Source organism: Mus caroli, chromosome 2 (assembly GCF_900094665.2).
Source record: "Mus caroli chromosome 2, CAROLI_EIJ_v1.1, whole genome shotgun sequence".
Lineage (NCBI taxonomy): Eukaryota > Metazoa > Chordata > Mammalia > Rodentia > Muridae > Mus > Mus caroli.
In genome coordinates, this window is record NC_034571.1 from 21,250,854 (window position 1) to 21,265,042 (window position 14,189).

The window sequence follows — 14,189 nt, forward strand, 5'->3', positions numbered from 1 at the left end:
TGGTCACATGACTGACACGATGGGCGGGGCGGCATCACGTGATAGCCTGGCGGGGGCTGTCCTACTGTGGCTGGATTCTGGTTGGAGGATCAGCTTACTCTTCTTGCTTCAGTTTCCCGGTCCCTCCAAACTTCTGGGCTTCTTGTTTCCACAGAGATGGATACTGTGGAGGTCCAGGAAGCAGAGAGGTGGCTAAGGCTCATCAGGACTGTATGATCTCCCAAGTGTCCAGCTACTGAGTACCACAAGGTGATGGGTGGGAGGGTCCTCCCACGGAAGGATACCGCAGGATGTTAAAGTCCCTAGGGGTTGCAGGCCCCACATGTTCCACTGGCTGCTAGAGCTACCTACTCAATCAGCCCTGGGCATCACCATCAGGTACTCGGCCAAAATGACCTCTCTGCTCCCAGTCCTCAGTTCTGGTCATCACCAGACAGGCCCATAATTACAGAGCCAGGGAAACTGGAACATTTGTCTGCCCTCAGACAGTGGCCTCAGGAAGGGGGGGGGGGTTGTTGCAGAGGGACAGTGTCTCTGAGAGAGGACCTTGGACTTTCTGGGAATCTCTGAGCTGCTCGGTTCTCCCCACTGCTGGCACTGTGCCCACAGCCCAAACAGAATGGGGGAGATGGAGGGGCGGGGCTTCTGTGGGAAGCTACCCTCCACCTCATTGGCACAGAGTGTCTCATTGCAGAGAGAAGAAAGAACCAGTTTTCTCTCTGGCACCTAGTCCCAGGTCTGGAAGAGGAGAGACATCCACGGAAGTTGGTGACTTGGACTGGCTGGCCGTGAGTGGAACATGTCCATCCAGCATGGCCACAGTCCAGTGGGACACACAGCCTAGAGCTGTGGAATGCTGTGCCACAGATTAGGGAACTCCTAATGCTGTTTCGATGTTGTCTGGCTAGTTTTGTGTCAACTTGATACAGGCTGGAGTTATCACAGAGAAAGGAGCTTCAGTTGAGGAAATGCCTACATGAGATCCAGCTGTAAGGCATTTTCTCAATTAGTGATCAAGGGGGAAAGACCCCTTGTGGGTGGGACCGTCTCTGGGCTGGTAGTCTTGGGTTCTATAAGAGAGCAGGCTGAGCAAGCCAGGGGAAGCAAGCCAGTAAGTAACATCTCTCCATGGCCTCTGTATCAGCTCCTGCTTTCTGACCTGTTTGGGTTCCAGTCCTGACTTCCTTGGTGATGAACAGCAATGTGGAAGTGTAAGCTGAATAAACCCTTTCCTCCCCAACTTGCTTCTTGGTCATGATGTTTGTGCAGGAATAGAAACCCCTGACTAAGACAGATGTCTTCGTGTTCTATTGCATATTTTGGAGGGTGTCACTGTTGTGTTGTTCAGTAAGACCTACCTGTGGCGTGACCTCTATGTGGCTTGTGTATCTGCTGGCGTTTAAACATTGTCAAGGAATGTTCACACTCTTCCTGTCCTTGAATCTCCTTTTGAATTTCATGCCATGTCACTTTGTGGTTCCTGCCTGTCACCTGTTTATGCAGCCCACCCCCATATGTCCTTTGAATGCAGAAATGGCATTTCCTATGGTATTACACACAGGTCTTTGTAATCACGCATTTCTCCTTTTTTATTTTAGGGTTTGGCATCTTGGGAATTTTCTGTAAGTCATCTTCCTCTTTTTAATTAAAGGAATTAGTCATATTTATTTTATGTGTTTGCCCGTGTATATGTATTGCCACATACATGTTTGGTTTCCGTGGGGTCCAGAAATGGGTTCTGAAACCTCTGGAACTAGTCACAGGCGGTCACTTCTAACCACTGAGCCGACCCTCCCTTCAAGTGTTGTAAGGTGTTAAGGTGTATTCGGTTATCAGCGTCTTTGAGTTAGGCAGCTTACCCTTTCCCTTCATACTTCTTTTATTTAATTAATTTGTTTTATGTATATATGAGTATACCATTGCTTTCTTCACACACCAAAAGAGGGCATCAAATCCCATTACACATGGTTGTGAGCCACCATGTGGTTGCTGGGATTTGAACTCAGGATCTCTGGAAGAACAGTCAGTGTTCTTAACCACTGAGCCATCTCTCCAGCCCCTCGATTCATACTTTTTTTTTTTTTTTAAAGATTTATTTATTTTTTACATGTAATACACTGTAGCTGTCTTCAGACGCACCAGAAGAGGGCATCAGATCTCATTAGGGGTGGTTGTGAACCACCATGTGGTTGCTGGGATTTGAGCTTCCGACCTTCAGAAGAGCAGTCGGGTGCTCTTACCCACTGAGCCATCTCACCAGCCCACCTTCATACTTCTTAATAGTGCACATCTACTTGCATACTTTTAAGTTTGAAATGTTAGAGTTTGTTCATTTTATGAAATGGCTGTTTTACCTGTGTGTATATCTGTGCACCATGTATATGCAGTGCTCGTGGAGGCCAGAAATGGGTGCTTCATATCCTTAGATCTCTAGTGTTAGATAGTTATGAGCCACCTGTGGGGCTGGGATTTGAACACAGGTACTCTGGAAAACCAGCCAAAGCTCTTAACCACTGATTTACTTATATCAGGTTTTCTGTGTTTTTTGAGACAGGGTTTCTCTGTGTAGACCTGGCAGTCCTGGAACTCACTCTGTAGACCAGGCTGGCCTCGAACTCAGAAATCTGCCTGCCTCTGCCTCCCAAGTGCTGGGATTAAAGGCATGCATCACCACGCCCGGCTTATATCAGGTATTTTTATGTCGAGCAGACTGACCTGGACCTGCAGCAATCCTGTCTGTGCCTCTCACATCCTGGAATTACGTGCATGCACCACCACACTGGTGGAATGCTGAGGCTTCAACCTAGGCAAGCACTCTTCCATCAAGCTATATTACAGATGGTTGTATTTAGTTGTTTCTAAATTATCCTTTGGATAGATGGATACCTGTGACTTTGATGTTGGCTTTTTTTGGGGGGGGGGTCTTGTAATTGTTTCCGATGTTGGTGTGACCTCTGGTCTTTGCCGTTACTTTATATTCTGTGCCCGTTTGTGTGACCATGAGGTTTTGCCACTCGTATATCATGAGTCTAACTTTTTTTTTTTTTTTTTTTTTTTTTTTTTTTTTTTTTTTTTTTTTGGTTTTTCAAGACAGGGTTTCTCTGTATAGCTCTGGCTGTCCTGGAACTCACTTTGTAGACCAGGCTGGCCTCGAACTCAGAAATCCGCCTGCCTCTGCCTCCCGAGTGCTGGGATTAAAGGCGTGCGCCACCACGCCCGGCTGAGTCTAACTTTTTAAGTCATGGATTTTTCTGACTGTGATGACCTCTGTCTTGAGATTTGCATCTTGTGCAGAGTGAGCACCTTGCCCAACAAAGTCCACATTGTCCAAGGCTCTTGAGGCTGGTGTTCTTCACTCAGAAGTGCTAGGCCCACACAGACCTCGCTTTGGCAAAGGGTATGTTCTGCTCTCAGAATTAATGATAGCAAGTATATGTGAGGATCCCTGCTTGACACTGAAGCCCGTGCCACTGCTACATATCCTATCAAGTAACACATCTCTCACCACTTGGACTCCTTCCATTCTTTGGGACTCAATTTTATCTAGGGAAGCAAACACATTACATCACTAGCTGTACTAGGTCTCTTGCCAGACAGAAATCCTATATGCTTTCATAACCCATACACTGGTCAAAGGTATTTCTCAAATAAATGTGAAGAGCCACGTGTGGTAATGTGCCCTTTCATCCCAGCACTCAGGTGAGGCAGTTGGCTCTGTGAGTTTACAGCCAGCCTGGCCTACACAGTAAGTCTCAGGCCAGCCAGGGCTACAGACAGAGAGCCTGCCTCAAACAACAAAATATACTTGATTCACAGTCCTCTTGCCTCCTCCACATGCTGGGAATATAGGCAAGACTGGGCACTCGTGGGTTTGCTTGCTAATCATGACCACTGTGTGCAGTGTTTGCCAGTGGGTAACACAACTTCCTGAAGTGTAGATAGAATCTTTTCATGGCTCTACTTGTTCTCACTCTGCTCCACTGTGAAGTCCTCTAAAACGTTTATGGTTTATACAGTCTAGTGTTACACCAGGGCTTGCACTATCACACACTGTCATGTTTCCAAATAGTGTCACCAGCTTCTGCACTTGTGTAGATCCAGAGGTCACTACTGTCATAATTGTCTTGACTGATACTTACCATCTGGTTATCATATGATCCCCTAAAGATTTAGAAGTGGTATTGGGTCCTGTCCTCCTTTCTAACTGTCCACCCCTGCTCTAAGTTCTATGGTTGCTTTTCTGCTCAGCTGGCCTAACAATGGCAGCTGTAGACTTGCCCCCGCATCTTCCCCAGACCTGTGTCCACTGCTTCCACTGACCTCCTCTGTGGAAAGTCAATGGGAATGAGCAGGGGCCCATATATCTGGGGGTAGGCGGCTGCAGAGGTTGCCTGTCCTGACCACTAATTACAGGGGAAGGGCCAGTATCACGGGAAAACAGCTGTGGATCAACAGCTGTCGGCTGTGTCAGTGACAGACCAAGGCTGGGCAGCAGAGCCGAGTTTCACACAGAAGCTGCATCTCCATCCCAGAGCATCTGCTCTAAGCTGGGAAAAGCAGATTACCAAGATCTTTCTGACTGGGTCAAAATGAGTTGCAGAAGGCAACCAGTGTGATCTCTCATTCTGGGAGGAAATTACTCAGGACACAGCAGCCAGGCCCACTTGCAGGTGTGACTGGGAGACTCAGGCTGTGGGCGAGGTCTAGGGAAGGCAGGGAGACTTCACCTTTTGTCTCAGCTATGCCAATCAGAGTTCTCCAACTGATTCTTAACCACTGGCATCAGACTTCAACTGCTGGTCCTGTCTGGCACGTGGGGTGACATGCTCAGCCTTACTCCAGTTACGGTTCTGCTACCTAGGGGTGGGTCTTTTAACTACATCTCCATAAGGCCCAGCTCACTGTCAGTTGAGCATGTGGCTGGCCTGTGTGCTGGGAGGACAGATGCTAAAGGGCATCTCCTGTGCTGCCTTCTTAGACATCACCTCCTCCCTCTACCCAGTAGCCTCTTTTAGCCCCATTTTCCAACGTTCTCAGCTCAGCCCCAGAGCCAGCAAGAAGGCAAAAACAAAACAAAAAATAGACAGACAATCAGAGTCCATGGGGGGGATCCAAGAGGTCCCAACCTTTCAGAGCAATTAGCACACTTGCTTCAGTGTCCTGAAGGCTAGCATGGCCACTCAGAACCACATCACCACCCTATAGAACCCCATGGCCAAAAACCCTGGGAGCTGGCAGGTTAGCAGTCCTGTGGCCGCAGCAGCCTGGCTTGGTCCTCATCCAGAATGAATGGAGACTGGAGTTGTCGGCCTTGCAGGTACATTTCCAACCCCTATAAACAAGGGGTGACAGTGGTTAAGTGTCCACTTTGTCTGCCCATACCCCCTCTAGTCACCCTGAAACAGCATTCCAGTGTTGCCCTGTCAGGAAAGGACAGCACTAACAGGGTTAGTGTCTCCCTCAGGAAGACTCCCCAAAGTCTTGGTCTCAGCCTTGATTCTTTCCTGTACCCCACACCCTCGAAGATTGGCAAAGGCCTCCAGACCTCTCAGTTCACACTTCACTGGCCAACTGAAGCAGGGCTGTAACCTGCTACCCCAGTACACACACAAACCAGACGTCATGAAATCCTGGACAGGAACTACACGCTCACCTCTCCAGAGTAAGACACCAAGGGCGAGATCTCACAGATGGCTGGAGGGTCTCCATTTGGGAGCAAGCTAGGGGAGAGCAATGATCAGCACCTACCTCTCAGGTGAATGCAGGGACCCTCCCAGCTCCCTCAGGACATGAACTGGTGTCTGCCTAGCATGAAGGAATGCCAGGCACCAGTCACACCTCCACCGCAAAGTCTTCCCTGTGTACAGCCTAAGCCCATGAGGCCATCTGCCAGGCTCTGGCCTAGCTAAATAAATCATTACACAGGGACCCTGCACAGACCTCAGGAAGACAGACAATAGGGAAGACAGACACCAAAGGTCCTGTCCTAAAGCTCTTGAGGGTTAGGCCTAGGTCTCATCTTCAAAGCTTATGAGAGTGTGTTTGGGGGTCATTTGAGACCCTGCCCTCCTGGTTCCCTGAGCAGAGCCCAAGTCTAAGAAGCTGAGCCAACGATCACTGGCTGGGGAGATAGCTGTCTGCATTTGGGGTGGCACTGGGTCAGAAACCAGCTGGGACAGTGACAGTGTCAATAGGACCCTGGGATGAGAATACTGCCGCCCAGGCTAACCTGAGCCCCTCACCCAGACTGCTCTGTTAGCTGGACCCCGTGTACATCCAGGAAGTGGGCTCCGGCCTGTAGAGCCCAGCGGTAGTGCTGAGCCAGCAAGGCTCTCCTGCAGGTGGAGGGGTTGTCCCTGTCGGCTGTGTCATCATTCTTCAGAGGGGAGAACTCCTCTTCCCGACACACTTCAAAGGCAACAAAGTTCCTGGTGGGAAGAAGGGCTCATGATCTCCCCTCCACCCCACATACATGCCAGCCAGCTGCCCTGCTCAGACAGCCGCGGAGAGACCACACTTCCCTAACTGGGAGTCTGTTCCCGAGTTCAGTGACCTGGTGATCTAGGTCCCTGAAGGCACAAAAAGCACCTTTACTTTCCCTCTGAGGTCCTAGGAAACCTTATCCTCCAACTCTCACTTACCACATGTCCAGAGGAAGAGGACAGACCCACCCAGCAACTCCAAAACCTGACCTGAGCTTTCCCCAGCCCACCTGCTCCTCACAAGCTGTCATTTCCCTGCTGTCCTGCTGGACCTCTAAGCTCATCCCAGAACAGAGAGAGAGAGAGGGAAGAAGAGAAAATAAGTGACTTCCACCACTAACTTAGCAAACTGGAACACATCAAACACAAACTTCTCCATCTTTATCCCATTCGGTCTTAGCGGCTTTACCAGATTTCCCTCCTCATCCACGTATGGCACCTTCTTCATGGCCACATGCAGCCTCAGCAAGGGCTCAAACTCCCTGGCAGCAAGAGGACAAAGGGCGTGTGGCTCAGATAGGGTACACCCAGGCACACCTGTCCGCACTTCTGTATACCTAGCCAGGTGCAGGAGCACAAGGACCTGGCTATATCCCTGGGAAGGACACAGGCTTTCTCTGCGCTTCCTGGGACCCACCAGACACAATACCCCCACCCCCTACCCCTCCTCCCAGCTAATGACAGGGCAGAGGTGGGGCCGACACACATACGAGACCTGTGACCAGGGCCTCAGACAGTCTGCACAGAGCATGACTCATTGCAGCTGACTTGTTTACAGTAACACAGGAATTCTCTAGACCCAAGCCTTTGCCACTGGGAGCAGCAGTGGCCTGGCTCAGGCTAGGGCAGCTCCAGTTACTATGGCATTTTTAAATTCAGCTTAGTCTGGGATATCACAGCCACCTGTTGTCACATACCTGGTAACCACATCCAGGAAGCCTCTGGTGAAGAAATGGTTGCAGATGTTGCCTGCGTTGTAGAGCAAGCCCCCATCAGCCCCGAGCTGCCCAGCAATCTCAGGGCTGATCTCGCTGTATTCCACCACCTGGGGGACACCATCCACCTGGCACACCACACCCACTGGCTCCTCAGGGTATGCTTTCTCCACCACCTGCAGCCACCGGGCATCGACTTAGAGGGCCGGAAGTAGGAGGGATGGGATTTAGCAAGAGCAGAGCCAAGTGCCAAGGAAAATAAAAGCCTGGGGCTCACCTTAGCCCCACAGTCTGCTCCCTGAAGCACACAGAAGCCAATGAAGACTGGGTCAGCCAGCCGCACCAAGATGTTGTCTACACAGTACACATGCACAAACTCTACACCCCGCTGCTTCATGTCCTCCAGGATCTGGTGGTCAGCCAGTGCACAGTACAAACCCCCATTGCCATCTAGAAAGGAGAAAGGAGTAGGTTACCCATGGACTGCGGCCTGATCGCCTGCTCGGTTTAGTAAGTGCTGCAGGTGCACAAACCAAGAGCCTGTGACTCCAGACTGGCCAGAGCCACATAGCCTGCCAGAGTACATCTTCCCTGGGAGTCAGGCCTCCTGATCCACAGCTGTACTCTGTGGCCCAGGTCGGGCAACCTGTTCCTGTCCAAGGTGTGGGCCATACCTGGGGCCATGGCAACTTTGTCTTTCCGTTCCAGGATGGCCTTGCCCTCAAAGGTCACAGCAGGTAGCATGCGCTGCTCAAACAGCACCACATTAGTGGGGTCCAGGTGGAAGAAGTCATGCTCCTTGAAGAACTTGATTGTGGGTCCCAGGGTAAACTCACTGGTCATGATGTACCTGTAAATGTCCTAGCAGTGAGCTGCTTCCAGGGGAGTCCAGCTCAATCTGGCAAGTCTAGAAGGGGTTCAGTAATGGCAAGTACTGGGCTCTGTCTAGGGCCGTGCTAAGATTGGGTCTAAGGTCTTCGTGTGGGGTAGGCCTGGGTCAATTTAGGGGTGGCCTTTTGGGGAGGCTGGCATGGAGGACACACCAGGGCACAGTGCAGTGGGTCCCCTGTCGCTGGTCAGCCAACTGTTGGACACGCCGGATCCGCTCTGCTTGCAGTTGATACAGGGTCTTCTGGCTGGGCAGCCCAACTTGATACATGCCCTTTGGGTAGGTGACGCCCAGGCGAGTGCCCTGCCCACCGGCCAGCAGCAGGACAGCTACCTTGTTCAGAGAAATCTGTCGGAAACCTGGAGGAGAGGTGCATCGTGAGATAAGGCCTCTTTCACTTTGGAGAACCACAAGTGAGCACGACTTCGGGGACTACTAGGCACAGGAGGAAGGAGTTGCAAGGCAAATAACTCTCTGCTGCACTTCCCGAGTCCGTGTCCTCCACTCCGCCCCCACCCCCGTAGGCTCTAACTCTTCCGGCCTCAACGGGCCGGACCTGCCCAACCCCAGCCTGGCACGGCGCTGCCTACCTTCCTCTTCCCACCGCAGGCGTGTCTCTTGGTCGCAGTGGATCGCGCTGCCCACGCGTTCTGGGGGCAGGGGCTGCAGGCGCGCGGCCAGGTCCGGCAGAGGACCTGGGGCTAGCGCTCCCGCAGCTGCGGCGCGCTGGCAGTGCTCACGCAGCGCGTCCGCCTCCAATGAGGCGAGCTCCGCCAGCAGCGCGGCTCGGGCCTCCGGAGCCAGGTCGGCACAGAAGCGCAGGAGATGATCCTGGCCCGCACGCTGCAGCTGTGCGCGTACATCCCTCTCCGAGTCCATACTGCAACTGCAGCGGCAGTCTCAGCCTGTACTCGTGACTTTCTGACCAGTGTCACGAGACCAGGCCCGGGGCTGAGATCCCAGGGGGCGGGCCCAGGGTGCAGCACCTCCACCCAGGACCCCGCCCCTTTTTCCTCTCGGGCTGCTGTTCTGTCCTCTTTGGCTTCTCCTATCTTTAACCCTTTTAATACAGTTTCCCCTGCGCGTTCCCGGACTTGAATCCTAGGATCTGGCCTCCCAGCATTCAAGGTGTACGGTCCAGATCGGGCTTCCTAGTACCCCAAGATCTAGGCATTTCTCTCCTAAGTAACTCCCACCACGTGAATAAAGCTGTTCTGTCCTTGCCCCGGGGAAGAAAGAAGTACCTTCACTGGGCTGACCAGACATAACCCAGCCTCCTGCCTGTCCACAGCCAGAAGGGTTGTCTGCAGCAGACTTTTTGCAGAGAAGTTGTTTGTGGCATGAATTCCGGAGTGATGGCACTTACGCTTTGAAGTAGCCTTAGCATAACTTAGTCCCAAGACATACCTGACAAACCAGGAAGTCTCGAATGGCTGAGAATCGCTTAGATGATGGTTCCTTCAGACAGCCCCTAGATCAGATAAAAAGGTTTTGGTGTGTGGAAATTGACTTGTTAAAGGTGCCTTTTGTGAAACTGGGAAAAGTTACTTCTGGGAAGCAGCTAGCCTCCAACCCACGAGAGAGAGGCTGATTACTGTCACGTGTCAGTGTCTCTCTTTCTTCTGACTAATCCTCTGAGCAACCCCGAACCAAGACAGTGGCCTGGGAGCCTCTCTCCTTAGAAGCTGAGCCTGAGAGGAGTCGGCTTGATCCTGGAAGCATTCACCTAGAACCCCCACTGCTAGCCTGGGGGCAGCAGGCAGAGCCAGGCTAGCTTCAACCTGCGCCCACCTCCCCTCACCTGCCTACCTTTAGGAACTCAGTTGTTCCAGACTGGCTTTGTATCCCCTTACCGCTTTAATTTGCTTTTTCATAAAGCCTCTGGTTTGTTTTTGTTGTTGTTGTTTTGTGTGTGTGGTTTTTTATTTTTGAGATGAGATTTCTCTGTGTAGTCCTGGCTGTCCTGAAACTCATTCTGTGGACCAGATGGGCCTCAAACTCAGAGATCTGCCTGCCTCTGCCTCTGAGTGTTGGGATTAAAGGTGAGCACCATCATCACCTGGTATAGATAAAACCTCTTGTAAAAAGTATAAAAGCAGGGCTAGAGAGATGGTTTAGTGGTCAAGAGCACTGCCTACCCTTCCAGAGGTTCTGAGTTCAATTCCCAGTAACTACATGGTGGCTCACAACCATCTGTAATGGGATTCGATGTCCTCTTCTGGTGTGTCTGAAGACAGCTACAGTGTATTTACACATAAAATAAGTAAGTCTTTTAAAAAATTTACAAAAGCCATTTCTAAAAGTTTGAAGATAAAGTGTATGGTGGCAAAGGTCTTTAATCCCGGCACTAGGGAGGCATAGGCAGGTGGATCTTTGAGTTGCAAGACAGCCGACAGCCAGGGCTACACAGAGAAACCCTGTCTCAAATCATCACCAACAACAAACAGGAAAACAGGAAAAAAAGTTCAAAGGTGAGGCTGGAGAGTTAGGGTAAGATCATCATAGGAACTCTTGTGCTCTGCAGCCAGGTGATGGCTCTCAACCATCCATAGCTCCAGCTCCAGGAGAGGCCGACACCCTCTTCTCAATCTCCCCAGGCATGAGTGTGATGTGTCGATACTCATACATGGAAAACAAGGTGCATAAATCTGAAGGGAAAACAAAGTTTAAATGATGCTTTAAGATCCAAAATAAAAAGTACCACCTTTCTCAGGTCGACAGAGGCTAACTCGTATTAAGATCTGATGTGTTTCGGCAGGCAACTTCAGCACACAGCCTCCTCCACAAACACCTCAGATGGAAATTCTCTTGGATCTCTTAGACTTTGCAATGGATGGCTTTTCTCCCATCCGAACTCCCTTCCTCAATCACAGCACTTTCTTACATTCTCTGCCTCACTACTCCATGAGAAGTAAACTTGGGAGGCAGGGTACTGTTTGGTCCATTGCTCTTCCTCTGTCACCTGCCACGAATAGCAGACACACGGGAACATGTTTGTCTGCTGAGCAAATGAGTGTTAGATCCCAAGCCACTGTGACTGGGTCACAGCAAAATGTTTAGAGAGTGATGGCTGAATGAATAAGCAAATAGGCTGCCCTTCCATGCATGTGGAAGGTGAGGGCAGTCAGGTGAGCAGCAAAAACTCCATATCACAGGCCATAGTCCACTCCACAACAGCTATTATCGCTTTGGGGCTAGGCAGGTAAGGAAGCCTCTAGGAAGACAGGTCAGGCATGCCCTATGGGCCCCTAAATTCAGCCTCAAGGTGTGAGTGGGTGTATACCTGGTTTTGTGTGCCAACTTGACACAAGCTGGAGTTATCACCGAGAAAGGAGCTTCAGTTGAGGAAATGCCTCCATGAGATCCAGCTGTAAGGCATTTTCTCAATTAGTGATCAAGGCGGGGGTGGGGTAGGGGTGGGGTTGCGGCAGGGCCCCTTGTGGGTGGTGCCATCCCTGGGCTGGTAATCTTGGTTCTATAAGAGAGCAGGCTGAGCAAGCCAGGGGAAGCAAGCCAGTAAGGAACATCCCTCCATGGCCTCTGCATCAGCTCCTGCTTCCTGACCTGCTTGAGTTCCAGTCCTGACATCCTTTAATGATGAACAGCAATGTGGAAAGTGTAAGCTGAATAAATCTTTTCCTCCCCAACTTGCTTCTTGGTCATGATGTTTGTGCAGGAATAGAAACCCTGACTCAGACAGTGAGGATCAAGAGCCTTGGTCAGATCCCCCGGGTTTGAATGTCTGAAAGCATCTCCAGGATCAGAAGACTGTGCCTTCCAGGGAAGACGAGGGTACAGATGGCTGAGGTTGGCGAAGTTCCGCTAGACCCATTCCTGTCCCACCTGCCAGGAGGGTCTTCCCCTTTGACATTTTGTGGTCAAGGGCTGAGGACTGAGGCCAGAGGCCAGAGCAGAGACCAGAAAAACCTAGGGCAGGCCTGGACTAGGCAACAGGGCTGGCTTTCCAGAGCAGTGTGAGCCGCATCAAGAGCCTTGGAGTCTTGCTAACCTGTGTGCACTCCTTCACACTTCTCTCCAAGGCACGTAGAACAGTGAGAACATAATCCCTGGTGGAATTCTGCAAGTTCCCTGGGGTGGCAGCAAAACTGAAAGCCACAGGGCCAGAAAAGACATGGGGTTGCCTACTTTTGTCCTGAGCTCCGAGCCAAGCACTGATTCCACTCTCAGTCATAGGGAAGCCCAGAGACCCATGGCTAGCCTCAGCTACTTTCTCCTGGGCTCTGGACAATGAGAGGCCCTTATGCCCTTTTATTTATTTATTTATTTATTTATCTATCTATTTTTCGAGACAAGGTTTCTCTGTGTAGCCCTGGCTGTCCTGTAACTCACTCTGTAGACCAGGCTGGCCTTGAACTCAGAGATCCACCTGCCTCTGCCTCCCAAGTGCTGGGATTAAAGGCATGCGCTACCGCGCCTGGCTCCCTTTTTTTATTTTTTATTTTTTGAAATGAATCCTTTCACAACTTCATACGTATATAATGTCCCTTGATCATATTCCCCCACCATCTTCCCTCATTCCCTCTTCTCAAATCCTTTCTTCTTAACAAGGCCCCTCACACTCTGATGTCATTGTCTGTGTGTGTGTGTCCCACTGCATTTAATCAGAACTGTCAGCATGAAGGTCAGTTGGAGGCAAAGCTTCACTGCTAAGGACTAAGACTCTCTTCCCCCAGACACTATTAGCTGCCTATCACTACCTAGGCAGAGGCTGGGCCTCATGGGCCTCCCCAGCACCCACCAGCTCTTATCTTCTTTGCGAGTTGCCTCAATTGACCAGGGCCCTGGGCTGAGTCTTATTCGTTTTGCTGTGCTGAGCAGTGCTGGTTTCATTTATGTAGGTGGTTACTCCTGTACCTAGCTATGCATTTGTTCCACTGAGTGCCTATACTTCAGACCAATGCTAGGCCTTGGGATGGCTCAGTTTTATTCACAAACATCGCAGTAATTCAAGGTAAGCAGTCACTACAGCCAGACATGTAAGGTAAAAACATCTAAGATTTGGGGGCAGGGGCAGAGGAAGCAGGTGCCTGGGCTAAGTCTGAAGGGTTCGTAGCAATCAATCAATACATAATCAATACAGAGGTTAGCCCTCTTCATGTAGCCCAGGGCCTGGAAGAAAGGGAGCATGGATGGACACCCCGAGGACTAGGCAAGACAAGAAGTAATTAAAATATGAGACATCAGAGGGTCTTTGACCAGGTCTGTCCCCAAAAGGGTAGGTAGCTAAGGTCCATGGAACTCTGGGCCCACTAAAAATACCTTACTATGAATGAACCACAACTTTGGGTGAGATGGGTGTGGTAGAGTACACCTTTAGTCCCAGCACTTGGGGGGCAGAGGCAGGCAGATTTCTGAGTTCGAGGCCAGCCTGGTCTACAGAGTGAGTTCCAGGAGAGCTAGGGCTACACAGAAAAATGCTGTCTCAAAAAAACAAAAAACCTGTCTCAAGACAAACAAACAAACAAACAAACAAAACCAATTTTGAATGAGCAACTCCTAGAAAGGTGGAACCAGGGGAGTTGGGCAGGGAAGTTGCTTCCACAACTTGGGACATGTGCCCTATTGCTAGAGGCTTTCCCAGATGAGCGGGAGTGAAGTCCTGAGTTAAAGGGTCTGTCTGCAGGCATTCAGAAGGGTCNCTCAGTGTGTTTAGAAAGTACAGGCAGCAGTTAACAGGTGGGCTGTTCTCAGTGGCTACATTTGTTTCAGTGACACCCAGGAGTTTGGGAAGGTGAGCAGGTGTAGGCATAGAGAACAGGCAAATGAGTTGGCAGAGTGGGGAGGCATCCTAAGGATCTCCCTGGTCTCCAGGGGGTGCTCCTCNCCAGCCCTGAGACAGGCTTCTGGGTTAAGAATGCAGCA

General features: G+C 50.8%; 2 protein-coding genes across 2 annotated transcripts in view; one reads left to right on the forward strand and one right to left on the reverse strand.

The window, feature by feature from the left end:
* Positions 1-5,097: 5,097 nt before the first annotated feature.
* Positions 5,098-9,233, reverse strand: Uap1l1 (UDP-N-acetylglucosamine pyrophosphorylase 1 like 1). The gene is made up of 9 exons (XM_021153423.2): positions 8,897-9,233; positions 8,461-8,665; positions 8,092-8,267; positions 7,695-7,867; positions 7,400-7,593; positions 6,824-6,964; positions 6,243-6,428; positions 5,654-5,720; positions 5,098-5,332 (listed from the first exon to the last, which is right to left on the reverse strand). The coding sequence occupies exons 1-9, from the start codon at positions 9,183-9,185 to the stop codon at positions 5,240-5,242; spliced, it is 1,524 nt and encodes a 507-aa protein (XP_021009082.1). The 5' UTR covers positions 9,186-9,233; the 3' UTR covers positions 5,098-5,239.
* Positions 9,234-11,407: 2,174 nt separating this feature from the next.
* Positions 11,408-14,189, forward strand: part of Sapcd2 (suppressor APC domain containing 2) — a 9,583-nt gene continuing 6,801 nt past the window's right edge. Inside the window, exon 1 of the mRNA XM_021156503.1 lies at positions 11,408-11,420. Coding sequence (XP_021012162.1) covers positions 11,408-11,420 — 13 coding nt within the window. The remainder of the gene's footprint in view (positions 11,421-14,189) is intronic.